Raw genomic sequence first — 23,297 nt, 5'->3', positions numbered from 1 at the left:
CCTCGGAAAAAAGGAAAAAAAACGTAAAAATATACTGATATATACCCTATCCCGTGCATTTTCCACTCACTTATAATCTTTGGTACACTTCTTTACCCACAGGATAATCTCACGGAGCTCCAACTTAACATAATGCCGCGTTATTATAGCTACTCCTATACACTAATGCTTACCACAAGCTAGCTACATCGTCCGTGCTGACCGATTAACTACAAAGCAGAGCAGTACAACTACAAACAAGCGACTCACCGCGCGGCGATCTCGCCGCTGCCATCCACGGACACGCTCTCGCCGGAGTAGTCCGCGAAGTACTCGTCCGCCCTGGACAGGGTGTAGGCCACGTCCACCATGCTCGGCCGCTTGGCCGGGTCCCGCTGCAGGCACGCCCTGGCCACGCCCATGACGGTGGCCACGCTCCCCGGCGGGCAGTTCTGGTCGGCGAGCACGGGGTCCATCCACGCGGCCGCGCGCGCCTCCAGCCGGTCCTCCCGGCCGCGGAACACCCTCTCCTCCGCGTCGGCCAGCAGCAGCTCGCCGCCGTCGCCGGCGGCCTTGCGGCCGGAGACGAGCTCGAGCAGGACGACGCCGTAGGCGAAGACGTCCATCTTGGTGGTGACGAGGCCGTCGACGAGGTACTCGGGCGCGATGTAGCCCTGCGTGCCCACGATGTGGGTGGTGACCGCGTTGTGGCCGGTCTTGGCGAGGCCGAAGTTGGCGATCTTGGCGCGCATGCGGGCGTCCAGGAGCACGTTGCTGCTCTTGACGTCCTTGTGCACCACGCGCGGCCAGGTGTGCTCGTGGATGTACTGGAGGCCGTGGGCGAGGTCCAGCGCGATGTGGAGCCGCGTGCGCCAGTCCAGCCGCCGCGCCCGCGCGCGGTCCAGCAGGCACAGGTCCAGGGACCCGTTCTCCACGTACTCGTACACCAGGAAGCAGTCGCCCGTCGCCGTGTTGATGCAGAACCCCTCCAGCTTCACCAGGTTGCTGTGGTTCACCTGAAAGAGCGACGAAAATGTAATAAAAACGCTCTTATATTATGAGATGAAGGAAGTGGTATTTACGATCTGTTTTAACCATGCAGTACGTAGTACTTTCTGTATATTTGTTGCACTCTTACTGGTACTACTAGTACATGGCAATGAGCAGATTCGGCATTGGTGCAAGCTTGCGCGTGGTGTGATTGCTCGTTGTTTTCTTCCGCGCTACGGTCCCTATCTCGCGAGTAGAATGCTTGACTTGCTTGTCATATCCTTTTCTTGGGTGGTTGAAGCTTGAGCTTGGTGATGCAGTCTTGGAATGTGATCAAAGTCATTGAGCTAGACACGTAGTCAATGCACCCATCGTACGTGTCATCTTGTGCGAAAGCAGCCTTTGTTGAAAAAATGTTTCAGTCACGTTTGTGATCGGCGTGCCAAGACTCATGTGAGTGAGTAAGCTGATGGTAGCAATTTGTGGGTCCAGGGCGGAACGTGTGAGCTCGGGTTCATATTCGAGTACATTGTACATAGTCACCCGGATCTATCTAGACGCACTTGAATCAATGAATGCGCAGACTGAGGCGGTGAGGGTAGAAAGAGTGGGAGATATCCAGTGATGCCATGTCTCGGAACTCAAATTTAGAAGTTTTCAAATTTTCCAAAAGCATGTGTGAAATTGGCTTTTCATATATCCTTTTCCAATTTGTCTTTCAATTTTTTATGGATTATAGGCACATTCTTGTGAACATTCACAAAAAACTTAGAATTTTCTGAAAACTTACAAAATTGAAGTTTGAGATGCGATATCAAAGGTATCATGTGAAGTTTGATATCACCTAATATTTTACCAAGAAAGGGTTTCCATGAAACTAGAGCCTATTTCCCCCTTTTGTTTTCTCGAAACACCAACCCCTCCCCCCTTCCCCTCCGGGCATGTCACCGGACGAAGCAGGGATAGAGGGGACGCTAGGTTTATTCTCCCTCCGTCCCAACATAAGTGTCTCAACTCTAGTACAACTTTGTAGACATTTATTTTGAAATGAGGGGGTACAAAGTAGATCTAGGTTTAGGTTTGTCCCGGTACGGCGATATGCCGCCATAGAGCTTCATCCCAATTCTTGCTAGCGGCATCGGGTGACTGCTTGGCTCCTTCTTCTACTTCGTCCATGAGTGAAAAGATGGGTGAAATCGTAGCAAGCATATAGATGACTCACGGCTAATACGAGCCTTTGGATCTTCATCCTATGGTCCGGAAATCTGACCGTTTGCAAGTAGGCAGACGACAACTGATAAATTGACCGCTCTAATAAAGAAATAACGAGGATTTATGGAAGCATCTCCTTGGAATTATTTCAAGTCCAAGTACATTGGCACCACTGCCAAGTGCCAACCGAACGGTGGGCCGTGCAGAACCAGCTCGATGAATCTGACGGCACTTGCATAGTGACAGGTCCAAAAAAATTATTTCTTGTCTCCACTACTATCGTTATTGCAGGCACGGTTCAATTGACCCGCTTAAAATTTTAAGATGCGCTTGTATTTGTACACAAACGAAAAGAAGACAGTTTGTGAGATAACGTCATTGTACTCCGAAATGTAACAAGTACTCCCTTCGTAAACTAATATAAGAGCATTTAGAATACTAGAATAGTGATCTAAAGACTCTTATATTAGTTTACAGAAGGAGTATAAAATACCTGCACTACTTCTTCATCGTGTGCTTGTCCAATTAACAGAGACTTCTGTGTTTTTTCACTAAGTATTGAACATAAGTGCTCTCCTTTGTTTAGTTAATCTACAAGCAATAGCGTGTACTATAAAATTGTTATGTCCCCATCAGTGATTTGTATATTTGTGGTGGATGAACACTGACCATCTGAGTGGCGATCATCATTTCTTTGTTTAGCGGGAAATTACTACCAAAGCATAATTAACTAACACTAGAACTTGAAAAGAGTTCAGTGTGAGCTCCCACGAAATGTTAATTAAGTTTTGGAAGGAAATGGGCGTACCTTCTGCAGGATCTTGAGCTCCTCGCAGGCATCCCACTTCATCTTCTTCACGGCGAAGACCTCGCCGCCGATGTTGGCCTTGTACACGCTGCCCTGGATGAGGTGCGCGTCGTCGAACCCGTCGGTGCCGCGCTCCAGCTCCTCCACCTTGAACACCCTGTACTTGTCCAGCCACTCGGATATGTCACTCACTAGGAATCTCTCCCCTCCCACGCCGCCGGAGCCGGACGCGCTCTTGCCAGACCTGCCGCCCTCGCCGCCCTCGCCGCTCGCCACCGCGTCCCCTCGCCGCCCCGTCGCCTTGAGCCGCCTCCACAGGCAGCCCAGCAGCAGCAGCTGCAGCAGCCAAAGCCCGCCGACCACGCCCAACCCGACGGCCAGCCCGGTGACCACCCCGCCTCGGTTGTCGGCCACGTCGCTTGGGCCGGGCGTCGCGGTAGGCGGCGGGGACGGCGGCGTGGCCGGCACGTCGTTGCGGGTCACGATTGGCGGCAGCCACTGCGGCACCTTCCGACGGAGCGGCACTAGTATCTCGGAGAATAGCTGCGTGCCCCGCTCGGGCCCGTTGAGGGAGACGAGGGACTGCGCGTCGACGGCGAAGGCGGCGGCGATGGAGGCGTAGGTGTCGCCCTGCTGCATCACGTAGGTGACGAGCGCGGTGGCGTTCTGGGCGGCGGTGGGGCACTGGCAGAAGATGGGGAACGTGACCATGTCGGCGACCTCGAGCTTGGTGGGCACCACCGTGGGGTTGACGCGCTCCACGGCCTGGTACTGCGTGAGGTTCTGCAGCTTGGTGACGGAGACGATCCAGAAGGTGTCGCCGGAGCTGATCTGGTACTGCGTGGGCGCGTAGGCGTTGGGCGAGCCGGAGGGGCAGCCGCACTGGAGCGGCACGAGCAGCGGCTGCCCCGCGGCCGGCGCGGCCGAGGTGGACAGGTTGTTGGCGTGCGCGAGCATGAAGCGGCTGACGCCGAAGAGGTCGCCCACCGCCGCGAGGTCGAGCGGCACCCCGGCGAAGCCTGCCCGGTACAGCGCGTAGGCCTGGCACGGGTAGGTGCCGTTGGCGGAGCAGTTGAACCCCTCCACGCTGGCCGGCGCCGGCGTGGCGCTCGCGTTCTGGGACCGCGCCGGGGAGGGGAGCGCGCACAGGCAGAGCAGCGTGGCCAGCAGCCGCCGCCGCGTCAGGGGCATCATCATGGCTTGCGCCGCGGACCGGAGGGTGAATGGACGGGGTTTGGGGTGGTGGTGGTGGTGGCTCGCGGGTGGCAGCTCGGGGGTGACATATGCCGGAGGACGATGGTGTCGAGCTGCTCCGGCGGCCGTTGTCGTGAGCGGCGGATGCGTCGGGTGTGGGCGTGGGTGCGGTTGCGGCCGCCTGCCTGCGCTCGTCGGGTTCCGGGGCATCTTTCTCCGGCCGGTGTTTTGACTCTTGACCCGTGCGGGGCGTGTCCGATATGACGCCTTCGCGTTCTCGTGTGGATCCGACGGGGTTCCTCCACTCCGGTCGCCGTCACGGTCAGATGAGGTTTGCTTTTCCAAATTGCGCTTCGACTAGCAACAAGATGTGTCCGCCGGACCCGGTCGATGGCTGTACGGGGTGAGGAGGAAACGTGCTTGGACTTTGGAGATGCGGCACTACGTGTCGCGCTCCGTCTGTTGTTCGTGAAAGAAGGGGCGGGCCGCTGCCCGACGATCAAAATTCTGACGGTATGAACCACTCTAGGAGGGCATCTTCGATCCCAACCCACAATTTTTCTTTCGCATCTCAGAGACCAGTTCATGAATACGGATGCAGAAGACCGTAATTTAAACATAGTACATAAATTTCAACCCGTATTTTAACTAATCAGAAGAAATTCATATAAACCGACCAATATTCATTAAAGTTCGGATAGAAAATAGCATAAATTATTCATACATGTAATACAAATTAAGTCTAGTACAACAAGGTCTTAAATTCGACCAGATCCCGAATGTCCAACAAATTTTCATGAACGAATTATGTCGTCTCACACATACTTCCTTTTCAGCTTCATCCAACAGTGTGTGCACGTAAATGACCGTCCCTCTGTCCTGTGGTACACCACGGCAGCGCGTGCGGGCTACATATAATGTATAGACCAACATTGAGTGAATGAATCAATCAACAAGTTGAGCAATAGGAAGTAAAATTTACGATCTCGTCCTCTGCCGCGTGCAATGGCCACCTTGCCTCGAGTTGATGAACCACGTCGCAAAACTTGGTGACGCTGATCTGGATAGCTTGCCAGCGATACGACAACGACCTCGCATTGCGTGATTGAATTGTGTGCATGTCGTAGGACACTATGTGCTTTCGTGCGTGAAACATTTCATGCACTTGCTCCCAAAGGGGCTCCTCTCTGCTCCTGCCTAGGAAATCCGCGGATACGACCAGCCACGCATCGCACAACAACTCATCCTTCATGTTCGGGTAGCTCACCATCCTTCTTACTCTAAAAAATGACATACCATTTGAAAATAAGCTCAATGGCATTTGACCGAACACCTGCCGGACGTGGTTTCCGCCATGGAGGTCATCAGTAGGGGGCGGAGTGTACTTGGGTACAAACGGCTCTAGGATGGAAAGTCCGTCATACGGCGAGCAGACGTGTCAGTGCTGGTTGCAGACGTCTGGCAATGCCTCTGTAGCGGCCAGAGACATACAACGGCTGCGGAGGTGGAGGGTGCGGATGCAAAGTAAGGGGGAAAGGGCGGAGTGAAAGAAAATGGGATCGGGAGGGGAGATTGGGTGGACAGGGTGTCGGTGTCCTGCATTTCGGGTGTCCAGACTCCCGCAAACCTCCCTCACTTGTCTTCAATTTGTGGGAGAAAACACGTCCGGACCTCCCCTGAAACCGATACAGGCCCGCGTTGGATGACTTCACGGCCTGGGTAGTGCAGTCCGGATGGATGCGGTCGATTTATGAGTCCGCCTTGAAGATGCTCAGAGAAGGTTTTTATCGTATGATTGGGTTAAGAAAATCACGACCCTCTCTTATGCATCCGCCGATCATGGAATTGGCTTCTAGAATGTAAGAAGGAATCATGCACAAGTGTGGTGTGTATGAGTCGAGACCCCCCATGGTGAGGATGATGGCCCCGCCCCAGCCCCCACCTCTATGGTGATCGGCGACCTTCTCCTTGGCATTCCTCGACGGTAGAACAGGATGGCGCCCTGACACCCTCTTCCTTAATTAACCGGGCAAGTTTTTCTTCCTATAACAACTTTGTTGAAGATGTGGACTTTTTTTAAATGTGAACATCTTTTCAAATTTGTGAACATATTTTGAGAATGCAAATATTTTCTTAAATTTTAATGTTTTTGAAACCATAACAGTTTTTTCACATCTATGAACATTTTCTGAACAACGATAACATTTCTTGATATTGTGAACATTTTTCTGAACATGTGACCATTTATTAGAAATCCAAATATTTTTCAAACTTGGAAACATTCTTTGAAAATGTGGATTTTCTGTTCAAATTCCATTATTAAAACACGAAATTATTTACAAATTTGCGAACATTTTTTGAAAAACAAGACATTTTATAAAATATGAAATTTTTATGAAAATTTCTGAATTTTGGAAAAGGTAAAAGAAGCGGCAAATCTAGTACAGAAATTTATAGAATAAGAAAAACAATTCAGGTACCTTCTAGAAGGTTCTAAAAACCGGCAGGATCCTTCCCAAAACCGGAACATGTGGTACGCTTGCTACCTAAAATGGGCACCCCACCAAACAACACACAACCAATCGCCCCCTCGTATATGGGCTAGCCCATATTAGCAATTTTTACCTGCCCTTTCTCCCACCAGTTTTGAGAAGGTTCACCTTTCCTGAATCGATATTCTTTATTATGTGTTTTTTCTTTCGATTTTTTCATTTCTTCTTCTCTCATTCTTTTCCTTTATATTTACCTTTCCTTTTTTCTTTTTTGTTCTCACTAATTCTAAATTCAGAAATTTGTCTGAAACTCTGTAATAATTTACTAATTTTGGAGCAAATATTTGAAATTCTAAATATTATTTCAATTTGTAAATATGTTTAAAACTTTGGAATCACTACTCATCAGCATTTTTTGAATCTATGAACATCTTTGAAACTTAGGGAACAATTTTGGAAATTGACGAACATTTTTTTGGCCATAAAATTATTTGAATACTGAGAAGAATTCTGGAAATTCGCAATTTTTTTAACCAGCTAACAGTTTTTAAATAGGCGACCTTTACTTGAATTTCCGGAATAATTTCTAAAATTTATGATTTTTTTAATTTGAGGAAATTTTCCGAATCGGCAAATGTTTTCCAAAATTCAAGAAAATTTTCCAAATTTCTCAAGTTTTTTTTAAATTAGAAAATTTTTGTGAAATTGTGAACATTTTTACGTATTTTCAAAATAAAATAAATTTGGGATCATTTTCCAAAATCATGAAGATTTTTCGAAATCTCAGGAACATTTGTTAATTTGGTGAAATATTTTCAAATTTGGAAGAAAAAAATCGTGAGCATTTTTTGGAATCCCTATTTATCTTCAAAATGCAATAAAAACAAAAACTAAGAATAAAACAGAAAAGAAAAGGTAAAAAAAGCAAAAGGAGAAAATATAGGGCACCCCCCGCCGCGAATGGGCCATCCCAAAAGTGTACGCGTGGGGCCGAGGGGAGCGTGTTTGCGCGTTTCATGCCGCACCGTGCGTAAATATGAGATCCATGAAATCACTAATTAAGAAGTACTTCTTTGAAAGATCACTCCCACTTCTTCAGATTATGATAAGTGATGCACTGCATGCGCACCACTTGTCCTAAATAGGGAGTTTTTTCTTTTTTCATACATTCGTTTATTGAAAATGTTTTAACTCTTAAACTGTGCTTCAAATCTCGAACTATTTTGATCATTGGATTCCTTGTGTAGAGATCTTCAGAACTAGATCTCTGTTGATAGGTCCTGACAAACATTTCTTTTACAAAAAAAACCGGACTAAAAAACAGAACCAGGAGCATGTTTTTTTTCCTTTTTGATAGAAAATATGATGAACTTTTTTCAAACTTGATGATTTTTTTCCAAAATCGATGGAATTTGTCAAACTGAGTGAAATTTTTTCAAAACCAGTGAACTTTTCCTTCAAAACCAGTGAACTTTTTTCAAATTCGTTGAATTTTTTTCATTTTTGATGAACTTTTTCCAAATTGATGAAGTTTTTTCAAAAATTGATCAACTTTTTCTGAAATTGAACGAACTGTTTTTCATTAGAAAAAATATACTTTTCCCCAAAAGAAATCAAATAACTCAAAAATCTAAGTGGTATAGTAAAAAATTTGCATGCTGATTTGTTGCGTGCGCAAGATCGAATCCCCGTTCTGTCAATTTTTTGCATGCTTTTTTTTCGCGAATGACTCAGTTCCTGGGCCGAGCGTAAAATAGGCCCACAAAGGGCGTGCTGTAGGCGCCATTTGCACGTTCGGGCGCCTACATCGCCGAGTAGGAGCTCCCTAGTTGAGGAGCCCTCGTTCGGGAGCCTTCTCAAGGGTCATTTGGAGTGGGCCAAAGTGGTGGTGCGCTCTCAGCCGTCATCACGTGTCACGCTCTGTGTGCTCTTATCGGATTTTTTATTTTACTTTTTCGCACGCATTTTTGGCTTTTTAGATGCTTTTTATTTGTTTTTTGGCTTTTCGGTTTTCCACCGGTGTGTCGTAACTTTTGTAAAAAAATGTTTTTGAAAAGTAAATTTATGAAAAAACGCATTTTCTTTTTTTTCCCTTCCGCGGGAGGGACAATTTTGCTTCCGTGAGCTCTCGGAAACAAAAAAACTATATTTTCTTTTTTTCCTTTCGCCAGAAGCACGGTTTCTCTATTGCGAGAGACACAAATTTGCTTTCATGAGAGGCACTGTCGTGCCTCCTAGGAAGCAAGAAAAACATATTTTTTTTTCTTTCCTGAGAGGCACGGATTTGCTTCTGCAAGAGGCACGGCCGTACTTTTCGGAAACGAAAAATACACATTTCTTTTCTGAAAGAGGCACGCATATAATAAAAGTGACCTTTGTAAAGAGTACTTCTTAGTTTGTGATTTCGAGCAATCAGGTCTCTACTCTACCGAAGAGAATAAGACGCGCTCGTGCAGAACATAAAAAAAAGAAAAGCACAAAGAGCTAACATAGTCCTTACGCTCTATGTGTAAAAAGGCCTTTTTGAACAAACAAAAAGTACGTCCAAACATTGAGCAACTCCACTACTCCCTCCGTTTCAGTTTACAAATCCTGCGCGTATACCTAAATTATTAATTTTATCATTTTAATATAAACTATATGACACAAAAATCATACGGTTTGAAAATAGAACATCTGAAGTTTATATTGATATATTTTTTGTAATATATGACTTGTATTAGGTTGGTCAAATTCACGACTTAGGGGTATACGCACGCCCTATAAAAACATCTCTAACAATCGCGCTAAACAAGCACCATGCCGCAAATTTGGCCATTTTAGCGCGCGCGCAACCGGTAGAGTGGCTCCAGCGGGCGCGCAATAACCGTGCGCGCGGCATATGGAGTTGAGCGCGCGGTCCGAATCGCCAACTCGCGCTATGTATTTGGGACGCCCGCTTCCGCGTTCGGCACACACGAGCGCTTGAGCCGCACTCTCTCCTCCCCGCCACCTTCGCCTTGTGCGCGCCGGCACCAGCGAACTGGACCCGATGGACGCACGCGCCGACACCCGCTCACCCCATCCTTTGTGTCATGAACTTGGGCAAATTATGATGTGTCTTTCGTTTGTGTCATGAACTTGGTTTGCATTTTGAACTTGGTTGGATGAACTTGTGGGCATGATTGTAAACTTGTGGGCATGAATTTTTATTCATCAACATGTTTGTGTGAAATTTATATGCCATGTTCATTGCATTTTGAATGTTTAAAATCCATTTTATGTCCAAAATGCAATATATGGCAATGCCCCGGCGAGTCGCGCGCTTTGCATTTTTTGCGCGCTGCTGGAGCGGCGCGCGCGCTGCATTATAACGCGGCTGTTGGAGCCAGCGCTGCCGGCCGCGCCAAACCAGGAAAAGGGCGCGCGGCAAAGCAGCTTTTAGCACGCGGCGCGTTGAACGGCTGTTGGAGATGCTCTAAACTGAGAGAGTGGGAGTAGAATTGTTCCGGATCACCATAATAACCATTTGTAGAATTGTTCCGTAAAGTCGCTATATGGCTTCAGATCATCATAAGATGCTTCATAAACAAATTTTTTTAGGGGTGATACCAACTTTATTCAGAAAATTTCACAGTCTGTGGGATACAACGTTGGTCGTGGAATTGGTCAAACCACACATGACGATCCAGACCCAAAGAAAAAGCATGCTTGCCTAATCTATGTGCCTCACCATTAATGGCACGACACTCAAAAGTAAAACTACTACTAAACATAGGTAATAAGCTATTGATCTTTGCAATGATAGCATCATTTGGTCCCTTGTCAGAATTGTTGAGACATTCTTTGTGTCTGACGCCACTACCACATCATGGAGGTTCAAATCCTGTGCAAGAGCAAGAGCCTCCCTGCATGCAACTGTCTCCATAATGACCAGATCATCCATTTGCATCTCTGCCCAGAAAATTACCATTTGCATCTCTACAAACTGCCGTTGTTGTCCCCCATGTTCCTGTCTGACAAGTTGCGTCAACATGGATTTTTGCAAAACCCCGTGGAGGGCATTTGGCGCGCTGGACGCTAGCATGCATTGGATTTGCCTCTTGTCTAGCGTTTTGTCGCGCTGGCTCTTTGATCATCTCAAGCTTGTCTATAAACCTGTAGATAAACGCGTACGTGCTCTGGGGGCTTTGGAAAATGCCCTCATGGATGGCTTTCCGGCGCGCTGCCCATACAGCCCATAAGGTCATCGGTAGTTTAATAAATTGATCATGTGATAATAGCTCCATAAGGATAAAGAGCCATTGCTTCGCATTTGGTTCTGTAATTTCCGCTAGTCGTTGCAGCAGCTTGGCGCCATTGCCGGGGAGATCTACGCAAAGTCAAGACATACCAAGTACCCATCACAACTCTTATCCTTTGCATTACATTATTTGCCATTTGCCTCTCGTTTTCCTCTCCCCCACTTCATCCTTGCCGTTTTATTCGCCTCTTTCCCATTTGTTTTCTTATACCATGGCCGATTCAAAAAGGGCTAAGGGTTCTCTCCCGGGTTTTACCTTTGATAGTCCCTGTGTCCTCTCTAAGCTCATAAATAATGATGCTATGGAAAGACCTACCGGGGTTATCAATGAGAGTTTGAATAATTTCAATGAAGATGATCCCAGAATTTTTCGTTATTTACTTGATGAATCTTTGAAAGACGCTTGGGATAGGCTATTAAGAATTCGAGCTAGCTATGTGCTCCAATATCAAATTGAGGTTTACCTGAAAAGCTTTTATATTGGTTTACCCTCTTCTTTCAAGCAAGTTCTAGATTTTATCTTTGAAGAAGGTTTTCTTGAGGGGGATCCCATTGATACTTATGAAAAGATGAAAACTATATTTGAGCACCCCATGAGTGAGAAGGTTGAATCTACCTCTCTTTTGTGCTTTTACCAAAATGAAACTATCAAAGATATAAGGGCTAGCTTAGATGCCAATTTCCGTAACGTGCTTAATCTTTCTTCCACTATCAATGGCCATGTGCTACAGAAAAGAAATTTTCTATTTTCTTTCCTAATACCAAAGATGGCAATACCTAGATCTATCCTCGCTTTTATGTCTAGCTAGGGGCGTTGAACGATAGCGCTTGTTGGGAGGCAACACAATTTTATATTCCTTGCTTTTTTTCCTGTTTAGTAATAAATAATTTATCTATCCTTTGTTTTGGTTGTGTTTTTGTGTTTAATTAGTGTTTGTGCCAAGTAGAACCATTGGGAAGACTTGGGGAAAGTCTTTTTGATCTTGCTGTAAAAAACAGAAACTTTAGCGCTCACGAGAATTGCTGCCATTTTTATTGGAGAGTGCTATTTAGTTAATTATTTGTGAAGATGATTAATAGATGAATTCCTCACGTCCAGCAATTTATTTTAGAATTTTTGGGGTTAAAGAAGTATTCGAAACCTACAGATTACTACTACAGACTGTTCTGTTTTTGACAGATTCTGTTTTTCGTGTGTTGTTTGCTTATTTTGCTGAATCTATGGCTAGTAATAGAGTTTATGAACCATAGAAAAGTTGGAATATAGTAGGTTTAACACCAATATAAATAAATAATGAGTTCATTATAGTACCTTGAAGTGGTGTTTTGTTTTCTTTCGCTAACGGAGCTCACGAGATTTTCTGTTAAGTTTTGTGTTGTGAAGTTTTCAAGTTTTGGGTAAAGATTTAATGGATTATGGAACAAGGAGTGGCAAGAGCCTAAGCTTGGGAATGCCCAAGGCACCCCAAGGTAAATCCAAGGACACCAAAAAGCCTAATCTTGGGGATGGACCGGAAGGCATCCCCTCTTTTGTCTTTGTTCATCGGTAACTTTACTTGGAGCTATATTTTTATTTACCACATGATATGTGTTTTGCTTGGAGCGTCTTGTATGATTTGAGTCTTTTCTTTTTAGTTTACTACAATCATCCTTGCTGTACACACCTTTTTAGAGAGACACACATGAATCAGAATTTATTAGAATACTCGATGTGCTTCACTTATATCTTTTGAGCTATGTAGTTTTTGCTCTAGTGCTTCACTTATACCTTTTAGAGCACGGTGGTTGTTTTATTTTGTAGAAATAATTTATCTCTCATGCTTCAATTATATTATTTTGAGAGTCCTTTAGAACAACATGGTAATTTGCTTTTAGGAATAATAAAAACTTTCATATAAGTGCATTGAATACTATGAGAAGTTTGATACTTGATAATTGTTTTGAGATATGGAGATGGTGATATTAGAGTCATGCTAGTTGAGTAGTTGTGAATTTGAGAAATACTTTTGTTGAAGTTTGTGATTCCCGTAGCATGCACGTATGGTGAACCGTTATGTGATGAAGTCGGAGCATGATTTATTTATTGATTGCCTTCCTTATGAGTGGCGGTCGGGGCCGAGCGATGGTCTTTTCCTACCAATCTATTCCCCTAGGAGCATGCGCGTAGTACTTTGTTTCAATAACTAATAGATTTTTGCAATAAGTATGTGAGTTCTTTATGACTAATGTTGAGTCCATGGATTATACGCACCATCACCCTTCCACATTTTCTAGCATCTCTATTACCGTGCACTTTTCGACGGTATCATACACCCACCATTTACCTTCCTCAAAACAGCCACCATACCTACCTATTATGGCATTTCCATAGCCATTCCGAGATATATTGCCATGCAACTTTCCACCATTCCGTTTGTTATGACACACTTCATCATTCTCATATTGACATGCATGATCATGTAGTTGACATTGTATTTTTGGCAAAGCCACCGTTCATAATTTTTCATACATGTCACTCTTGATTCATTGCATATCCCGGTACACCGCCGGAGGCATTCACATAGAGTCATATTTTGTTCTAAGTATCGAGTTGTAATTCTTGAGTTGTAAGTAAAAAGAAGTGTGATGATCATCATTATTAGAGCATTGTCCCAGTGAGGAAAGGATGATGGAGACTATGATTCCCCCACAAGTCGGGATGAGACTCCGGACCAAAAATAAATAAATAAAATGATAAAAGAGGCCAAAAAAGAAGGCCCAAATAAAAAAAAAGAAATCCTTCTTGCTACCTCTTGAGCATGCGTTGGTTTTCCCTTGAAGAGGAAAGGGTGATGCAGCAAAGCAGCGTAACTATTTCCCTCAGTTTTTGAGAACCAAGGTATCAATCCAGTAGGGGACCATGCGCGAGTCACCTTGTACCTACACAAACAAACAAGAACCTCGCAACCAACGCGATAAAGGGGTTGTCAATCCCTTCACGGCCACTTGCAAGAGTGAGATACGATAGAGATAAATATTTTTGGTATTTTCATGATATAGATTGAAAGTAAAGATTGCAAAATAAAATAGATTGGAAAATTATATGATGGAGAATAGACCCGGGGGCCATATGTTTTACTAGTGGCTTCTCTCAAGATAGTATAAGTATTACGGTGGGTGAACAAATTACTGCCGAGCAATTGATAGAAAAGCGAATAATTATGAGAATATCTAGGTATGTGATGACCCACAAGTATAGGGGATCTATCGTAGCCTTTTCGATAAGTAAGAGTGTCGAACCCAATGAGGAGCAGAAGGAAATGATAAGCAGTTTTCAGTAAGGTATTCTTTGCAAGCACTGAAATTATCGGTAACAGATAGTTTTGTGATAAGGTAATTTGTAACGAGTAGCAAGTAATAAAAGTAAATAAGGTGCAGCAAGATGGCCCAATCCTTTTTGTAGCAAAGGACAAGCCTGGACAAACTCTTATATGAAGTAAAGAGCTCCCGAGGACACATGGGAATTATCGTCAAGCTAGTTTTCATCACGATCATATGATTCGCGTTCGGTACTTTGATAATTTGGTATGTGGGTGGACCGGTGCTTGGGTGCCGTCCTTACTTGGACAAGCATCCCACTTATGATTAACTCCTATTGCAAGCATCCGCAACTACAACAGAAGTATTAAGGTAAACCTAACCATAGCATGAAACATATGGATCCAAATCATCCCCTTATGAAGAAACGCATAAACTAGGGTTTAAGCTTCTGTCACTCTAGCAACCCATCATCTACTTATTACTTCCCAATGCCTCCCTCTAGGCCCAAACAATGGCGAAGTGTCGTGTAGTCGACGTTCCCATGACACCACTAGAGGGATGACAACATACATCTCATCAAAATATCGAACAAATACCAAATTCACATGGCTACTAATAGCAAGACTTCTCCCATGTCCTCAGGAACAAATGTAACTACTCACAAAGCATATTCATGTTCATAATCAGAGGTATTAATATGCATAATGGATCCGAACATATGATCTTCCACCAAGTAAACCAACTAGCATCAACTACAAGGAGTAATCAACACTACTAGCAACCCACAGGTACCAATCTGAGGCTTGGATACAAAGATTGGATACACGATATGAACTAGGGTTTGAGATGAGATGGTGCTGGTGAAGATGTTGATGGAGATTGACCCCCTCCCGATGAGAGGATCGTTGGTGATGACGATGGTGATGATTGCCCCCTCCCGGAGGGAAGTTTCCCCGGCAGAACAGCTCGGCCGGAGCCCTAGATTGGTTCCGCCTCATAGCGGCGGAGTCTCGTCCTGAAAGCTTGCTTATGATTTTTTCCTCGACGGAAGACTCCATATAGCAGAAGATGGGCATCGGAGGGCCACCAGGGGACCCACAAGGTAGGGGGGCGCGCCCAGGGGGGTAGGGCGCGCCCCCCACCCTCGTGGCTGGTGGGTGGCCCCCCTCTGGTACTTCTTGTGCTCAGTATTTTTTATATATTCTGGAAATAACTTCCATGTAGTTTCAGGACTTTTGAAGCTGTGCAGAATAGGTCTCTAATATTTGCTCCTTTTCCAGCCCAGAATCCCAGCTGCCGACATTCTCCCTTTTTATGTAAACCTTATAAAATAAGAGAGAATAGACACAAGTATTGTGACATAACGTGTAATAACAACCCATAATGCAATAAATATCGGTATAAAAGCATGATGCAAAATGGACGTATCAACTCCCCCAAGCTTAGACCTCGCTTGTCCTCAAGCGAAAGCCGAAATCGAAAAATATGTCCACATGTTTAGAGATAGAGGTGTCGATAAAAATAAAATACGGACATGAGGGCATCATGATCATTCTTAGAACAACAACATATATATATTGTCATATGATCTCTTATGCTAAAGTAACAAGTCAATCACAATTTCAAGTATGAATCATAAACTTCATTGAGAACCAACAAACTCTAATCTCAGTCATTGAGGGAATTGCAATTTATCATAACATAGGAAAGAGCCAATATAAGAGCTTTTCAACAAGTCCACATACTCAACCATATTTTAGTCTTTCACAATTGCTAACACTCATGCAATATTTATGGGTATGAAGTTTTAATCGGACATAGAGAAAGATAGGGGCTTATAGTTTTGCATCCCAACGTTTTACCTCAAGGGTAAGGTCAACAATAATAGTTCATAAAAGACTCACATCCAATTAGCTATATATATCAGGATCTTTCCAACATATTGTGCTTGCCAAAGGATAAAATGTAAAAAGGAAAGGTGAAGATCACCATGACTCTTATGTAAGGTAGAAGATAAAAGTAAAAGATAGGCCCTCCGCAGAGGGAAGTAGAGGTTGTCATGCGCTTTTATGGTTGGATGCTCAAAATCTTAATGCGAAACAACGTCGCTTTATATTGCCACTTGTGATATGGACCTTTATCATGCAGTCCGTCGCTTTTATTTCTTCCACATCACAAGATCGTATAAAGATTATTTTCTCCACACTAATAAGTCATACATATTTAGAGAGCAATTTTTATTGCTTGCACCGATGACAACTTACTCGAAGGGTCTTACTCAATCCATAGGTAGATATGGTGGACTCTCATGGCAAAACTGGGTTTAGGGATATTCGGAAGCACAAGTAGTATCTCTACTTGGTGCAAAGAAATTGGCTAGCATGAGAGGGAAAGGCAAGCTCAACATGTTGGATGATCTATGACAATATAATTTATCTTAGATGTAAGAAAACATAATTACCCATTACGTTGTCTTCCTTGTCCAACGTCAACTCTTAGCATGTCATACTTTAATGAGTGCTCACAATTATAAAAGATGTCCAAGATAGTATATTTATATGTGAACCTCTCTTTCTTTATTACTTCCTATTCATTGCAACGATGACCAAAACTATGTTTGTCAACTCTCAACAACTTTTATTCATCATACTCTTTATATGTGAGCTCATTACTCTCCACAAGATCCATATGATCTCTTTATTTCTTTTTATTTCTTCTCTTTTTATTTTATTTAATTCCCTCAAGATCATAGCAAAATAATCAAGCCCTTGACTCAACACTAATCTTTATCATATATAGCTCACGGACTCGATTACATAGAGGGATCATAAAGCAAAACTCACAACTAGATCATACTAAAACTTTAATCTACTAGATCAAGATATTATCAAAAGGATCGAACTAAGAAAAACGGTAAAGATAAAAGTGATGGTGATATGATACTGGGGCACTCCCCTAAGCTTGGCAGTTGCCAAGGGAAGTGCCCATACCAGATACCCAATTCTTCTTTGTTGGTGAAGAAGGTGGAGTTGTTGATGATGTAGGCTTGTCGTCCTGGTTACAAGGCATAGGCTCACCATCATAGAAGGATGATCGAGTCTCCTGAATCCTCAAATCTGCAGCCAAACTCATCCTCTTGAATCTATATTCATACTCACAGTTTTGATTTTGCAGGTCATAGATCTAGGCTTGGAGGTGCCCGATTTTCTCATGAAGTTTGAAGATGGCCTCCCCAATGTCCTTGACGTCCAGCTTGAGCTTGTTGGTGAACTCCATGACCATAATGTGATTGGAGTCGAGTCCATGCTCAACCATCTCCTGACACTTGAAAACTTGTTGCTCCAATGCCTCGAGCCTTGCCTCCGTGCTTTCGGTCCTCCTTGGTCCCTCAACATCGCGGATGTGCAACAACCCCTCACGCATCTCAATGGTTTGAGGGTGTGATAATCCACAAGTATAGGGGATCTATCATAGTCCTTTCGATAAGTAAGAGTGTCGAACTCAACAAGGAGCAGAAGGAAATGATAAGCAATTTTCAGCAAGGTATTCTCTGCAAGCACTGAAATTATCGGTAACAGATAGTTTTGTGATAAGGTAATTGGTAACGAGTAGCAAGTAATAAAAGTAAATAAGGTGTAGCAAGATGGCCCAATCCTTTTTGTAGCAAAGGACAAGCCTGGACAAACTCTTATATGATGTAAAGCGCTCCCGAGGACACATGGGAATTATCGTCAAGCTAGTTTTCATCACGATCATATGATTCACGTTCGATACTCTGATAATTTGATATGTGGATGGACCGGTGCTTGGGTACTGTCCTTACTTGGACAAGCATCCCACTTATGATTAACTCCTATTGCAAGCATCCGCAACTACAATAGAAGTATTAAGGTAAACCTAACCATAGCATGAAACATATGGATCCAAATCAGCCCCTTATGAAGAAACGCATAAACTAGGGTTTAAGCTTCTGTCACTCTAGCAACCCATCATCTACTTATTACTTCCCAATGCCTCCCTCTAGGCCCAAACAATGGTGAAGTGTCGTGTAGTCGACGTTCCCATGACACCACTAGAGGGATGACAACATACATCTCATCAAAATATCGAACAAATACCAAATTCACATGACTACTAATAGCAAGACTTATCCCATGTCCCCAGGAACAAATGTAACTACTCACAAAGCATATTCATGTTCATAACCAGAGGGGTATTAATATGCATAATGGATCTGAACATATGATCTTCCACCAAGTAAACCAACTAGCATCAACTACAAGGAGTAATCAACACTACTAGCAACCCACAGGTACCAATCTGAGGTTTGGATACAAAGATTGGATACACGATATGAACTAGGGTTTGAGATGAGATGGTGCTGGTGAAGATGTTGATGGAGATTGACCCCCTCCCAATGAGAGGATCGTTGGTGATGACGTTGGTGATGATTTCCCCCTCCCGGAGGGAATTTTCCCTGGCAGAACAGCTCGGCCGGAGCCCTAGATTGGTTCCATCAAGGTTCCGCCTTGTGGCGGCGGAGTCTCGTTCCGAAAGCTTGCTTATGATTTTTTCCTTGACGAAAGACTCCATATAGCAGAAGATGGGCATCGGAGGGCCACCAGGGGGCCCACGAGGCAGGGGCGCGCCCAGGGGGTAGGGCGCGCCCCCACCCTCGTGGCCAGGGTGTGGCACCCCTCTGGAACTTCTTGCGCTCTGTATTTTTTATAAATTCTGGAAATAGCTTCCGTGAAGTTTCAGGACTTGTGGAGCTGTGCAGAATAGGTCTCTAATATTTGCTCCTTTTCCAGCCCAGAATCTCAGCTCCCAGCATTCTCCCTCTTCATGTAAACCTTGTAAAATAAGAGAGAATAGGCATAAGTATTGTGACATAATGTGTAATAATAGCCCATAATGCAATAAATATCGATATAAAAGCATGATGCAAAATGGACGTATCAACTCCCCCAAGCTTAGACTTCGCTTGTCCTCAAGCGAAAGCCGAAATTAAAAAATATGTCAACATGTCTAGAGATAGAGGTGTCGATAAAAATAAAATACGGACATGAGGGCATCATGATCATTCTTAGAACAACAACAATATATATATATATATATATATATATATTGTCATATGATCTCTTATGCTAAAGTAACAATTCAATCACAATTTCAAATATGAATGATAAACTTCATTGAGAACCAACAAACTCTAATCTCAGTCATTAAGGCAATGGCAATTTATCATAACATAGGAAAGAGTCAATATAAGAGCTTTTCAGCAAGTCCACATACTCAACCATCTTTTAGTCTTTCACAATTGCTAACACTCACGCAATATTTATGGGTATGAAGTTTTAGTCGGACACAGAGAAAGATAGGGGCTTATGGTTTTGCCTCCCAACGTTTTACCTCAAGGGTAATGTCAACAATAATAGTTCATGAAGACTCACATCCAATTAGCTATATATATCAGGATCTTTCCAACACAATGTGCTTGCTAAAGGATAAAATATGAAAAGGAAAGGTGAAGATCACCATGACTCTTATATAAGGTAGAAGATAAAAGTAAAAGATAGGCCCTTCGCAGAGGGAAGTAGAGGTTGTCATGCGCTTTTATGGTTGGATGCACAAAATCTTACTGCAAAAGAATGTCACTTTATATTGCCACTTGTGATATGGACCTTTATTATGCAGTCCGTCGCTTTTATCTCTTCCATATCACAAGATCGTATACAGCTTATTTTCTCTGCACTAATAAGTCATACATATTTAGAGAGCAATTTTTATTGCTTGCACCGATGACAACTTACTTGAAGGATCTTACTCAATCCATAGGTAGATATGGTGGACTCTCATGGCAACACTGGGTTTCAGGATATTTGGAAGCACAAGTAGTATCTCTACTTGGTGCGAAGGAATTGTCTAGCATGAGAGGGAAAGGCAAGCTCAACATGTTGGATGATCCATGACAATATAATTTATCTCAGATGTAAGAAAACATAACCCATTACGTTGTCTTCCTTGTCCAATGTCAACTCTTAGCATGTCATACTTTAATGAGTGCTCACAATCATAAAAGATGTCCAAGATAGTATATTTATATGTGAACCTCTCTTTCTTTATTACTTCTTATTAATTGCAATGATGACCAAAACTATGTTTGTCAACTTTCAACAACTTTTATCCATCATACTCTTATATGTGAAGTCATTACTCTCCATAAGATCCATATGATCTCTTTGTTTCTTTTTATTCTTTCTCTTTTTATTTTATTCCCTCAAGATCATAGCAAAATAATCAAGCCCTTGAATCAACGCTAATGTTTATTATATATAGCTCACGTACTCGATTACATAGAGGGATCATAAAGCAAAACTAGATCATACTAAAACTTTATTCTACTAGATCAAGATATTATCAAAAGGATCGAACTAAGAAAAATAGTAAAGATAAAAGTGATGGTGATACGATACCGGGGCACTCCCCCAAGCTTGGCAGTTGCCAAGGGGAGTGCCCATACCCATGTGATTATGTCTCTTTTGCCGGTGAAGGAGATGGAGTTGTTGATGATGTATGCTTGTCGTCCCTCTTCCAAGGCATAGGCTCACAATCATAGAAGGATGATCGAGTCTCCTGAATCCTGAAATCTGCAGCCAAACTCATCCTTTTGAATCTATATTCATACTCACAGTTTTGATTTCGCACGTCATAGCTTGGAGGTGCTCGATTTTCTCCTGAAGCTTGAAGATGGCCTCCCCAATGTCCTTGACGTCCAGCTTGTGGTTGTTGGTGAACTCCGTGATCATAATGTGATTGGAATCGAGTCCACGCTCCACCATCTCCTAACACTTGAAAACTTGTTGCTCCAATTCCTCGAGCCTTGCCTCCGTGCTTCCGGTCCTCCTTGGTCCCTCAACATCGCGGATGTGCAACAACCCCTCACGCATCTCAATGGTTTGAGGGTGTTGCAGCACCTCCGCGAGGTAGGGGTTGATGACCTTCTCGAAGAACTTGTCCTTGGGGGCACTTGAAGACGCCATGGCGACCTAGATCTGTCAGGAAAATAGCTCGAAACAAAGACAATAGGTGTTTGCGTGATATGGTGGTCAAAACCTTCGGGAGATTATATAATGAATTTTTGCCGACCAAAAGAAGTATCGTGCAAGAAAGCGGGGTCTGGAGAGCACAAGACATGCCCACGAGGCAGGGGGCGCGCCTAGGGGGGTAGGGCGCGCCTCCCACCCTCATGGAAGCCTCGTGTCCTTTACGGTCTGCTTCTTATTTTCTTAAATATTCCAAACTGGAGAAATATTGCCATTAGAACTGTTTTGGAGTCGGTTTACTTACCGTACCACATACCTATTCCTTTTCAGAGTCTGAAACGTTCCAGAAAGTATCCCTTATGTATTCCTCTGGGGTTACGGTTTCAATAATATTAGTTTCGACATTTATGGGATTACCTGAGATATAATGTTTAATTCTTTGACCGTTCATCACCTTCGGATTTGTACCCTCGAAGTTGTTGATTTTTATGGCACCGGAACGATAGACCTCCTCGATAACGTAAGGACCTTCCCATTTAAAGAGAATTTTGCCTGCAAAAAATCTTAAACGAGAGTTGTATAGCAATACATAATCACCTATATTGAACTCACGCGTTTGTATCCTTTTATCATGCCATCTTTTAATTTTTTCTTTAAACAGTTTGGCATTCTCATAGGCTTGGGTTCTCCACTCATCAAGTGAACTAATGTCAAAAGGCCTCTTCTCACCAGCAAGTTTGAAGTCATAGTTGAGCTCTCTAATAGCCCAATATGCCTTATGTTCTAATTCAAGAGGTAAGTGACATGCTTTACCATAAACCATTTTATACGGAGACATACCCATAGGATTTTTATATGCAGTTCTATAGGCCCATAATGCATCATCAAGTTTCTTGGACCAATTCTTTCTAGATCTATTAACAGTCTTTTACAAAATTAATTCGAGCTCTTTGTTACTCAATTCTACTTGACCACTAGACTGTGGGTGATAAGGAGATGCAATTCTATGATTAACATCATACTTAGCAAGCATTTTACGAAAGTCACCATGAATAAAATTTGAACCACAATTAGTCATTAAATATCTAGGGACTCCAAACCTCGGGAAAATAACTTCTTTAAGCATCTTAATAGAGGTGTTATGATCAGCACTACTAGTTGGAATAGCTTCTACCCACTTAGTAACGTAATCAACAACAACTAATATATGTGTATACCCATTAGAGGAAGGAAAAGGTCCCATATAATCAATGCCCCAAACATCAAATGGTTCAATAACAAATGAATAATTCATAGGCATTTCTTAACGTCTACTAATATTACCAATTCTTTGACATTCATCACAAGACAAGACAAACTTACGGGCATCCTTGAAGAGAGTAGGCCAATAAAAACCGGATTGCAATACCTTATGTGAAGTTCTATCTCCAGCATGGTGTCCTCCATAAGCCTCAGAGTGACACAACGTCTAATAATACCATCTACTCCTTCTTTATAAAGATGTGGGTCGTCCCAAAAGTAATGTCTCCAATCATAGAAGAACTTTTTCTTTTGCTGGTATGTGAAACTAGGTGGTATAAATTTAGCAACAATATAATTAGCATAATCAGCATACCATGGAGCAGTACGAGAAGCATTTATGACATCTAATTGTTCATCAGGAAAGCTATCATCAATAGGTAGTGGGTCATCAAGAACATTCTCTAACCTAGACAAGTTGTCTGCAACGGGGTTCTCAGCTCAATAATATGCAAATCAAATTCTTGTAGCAGGAGAACCCATCTAATAAGTCTAGGTTTAGCATCTTTCTTTTCCATAAGGTATTTAATAGCAGCATGATCAGTGTGAATAGTTACTTTAGAATCAACAATATAAGGTCTGAACTTATCACAAGCAAAAACAACTGCTAAAAATTCTTTTTCAGTAGTAGCATAATTTCTCTGGGCATTATCTAGAGTTTTTCTAGCATATTGAATAACATTTAATTTCTTATC

The 23,297-nt window shown here is 43.1% G+C and overlaps 1 protein-coding gene across 1 annotated transcript; it reads right to left on the bottom strand.

The window, feature by feature from the left end:
• Positions 1-24: 24 nt before the first annotated feature.
• LOC119317441 (serine/threonine receptor-like kinase NFP) lies at positions 25-4,545 on the bottom strand. The gene is made up of 2 exons (XM_037591901.1): positions 2,990-4,545; positions 25-995 (listed from the first exon to the last, which is right to left on the bottom strand). Exons 1-2 carry the CDS (start codon positions 4,391-4,393, stop codon positions 246-248), a joined length of 2,154 nt encoding a protein of 717 aa, XP_037447798.1. The 5' UTR covers positions 4,394-4,545; the 3' UTR covers positions 25-245.
• Between the last annotated feature and the right edge of the window lie 18,752 nt (positions 4,546-23,297).

The sequence above is a fragment of the Triticum dicoccoides genome, chromosome 6A (assembly GCF_002162155.2).
Source record: "Triticum dicoccoides isolate Atlit2015 ecotype Zavitan chromosome 6A, WEW_v2.0, whole genome shotgun sequence".
NCBI lineage: Eukaryota > Viridiplantae > Streptophyta > Magnoliopsida > Poales > Poaceae > Triticum > Triticum dicoccoides.
The sequence above is the reverse complement of the archived record's forward strand: the minus strand, read 5'-3'. Positions and strand labels throughout refer to the sequence as shown.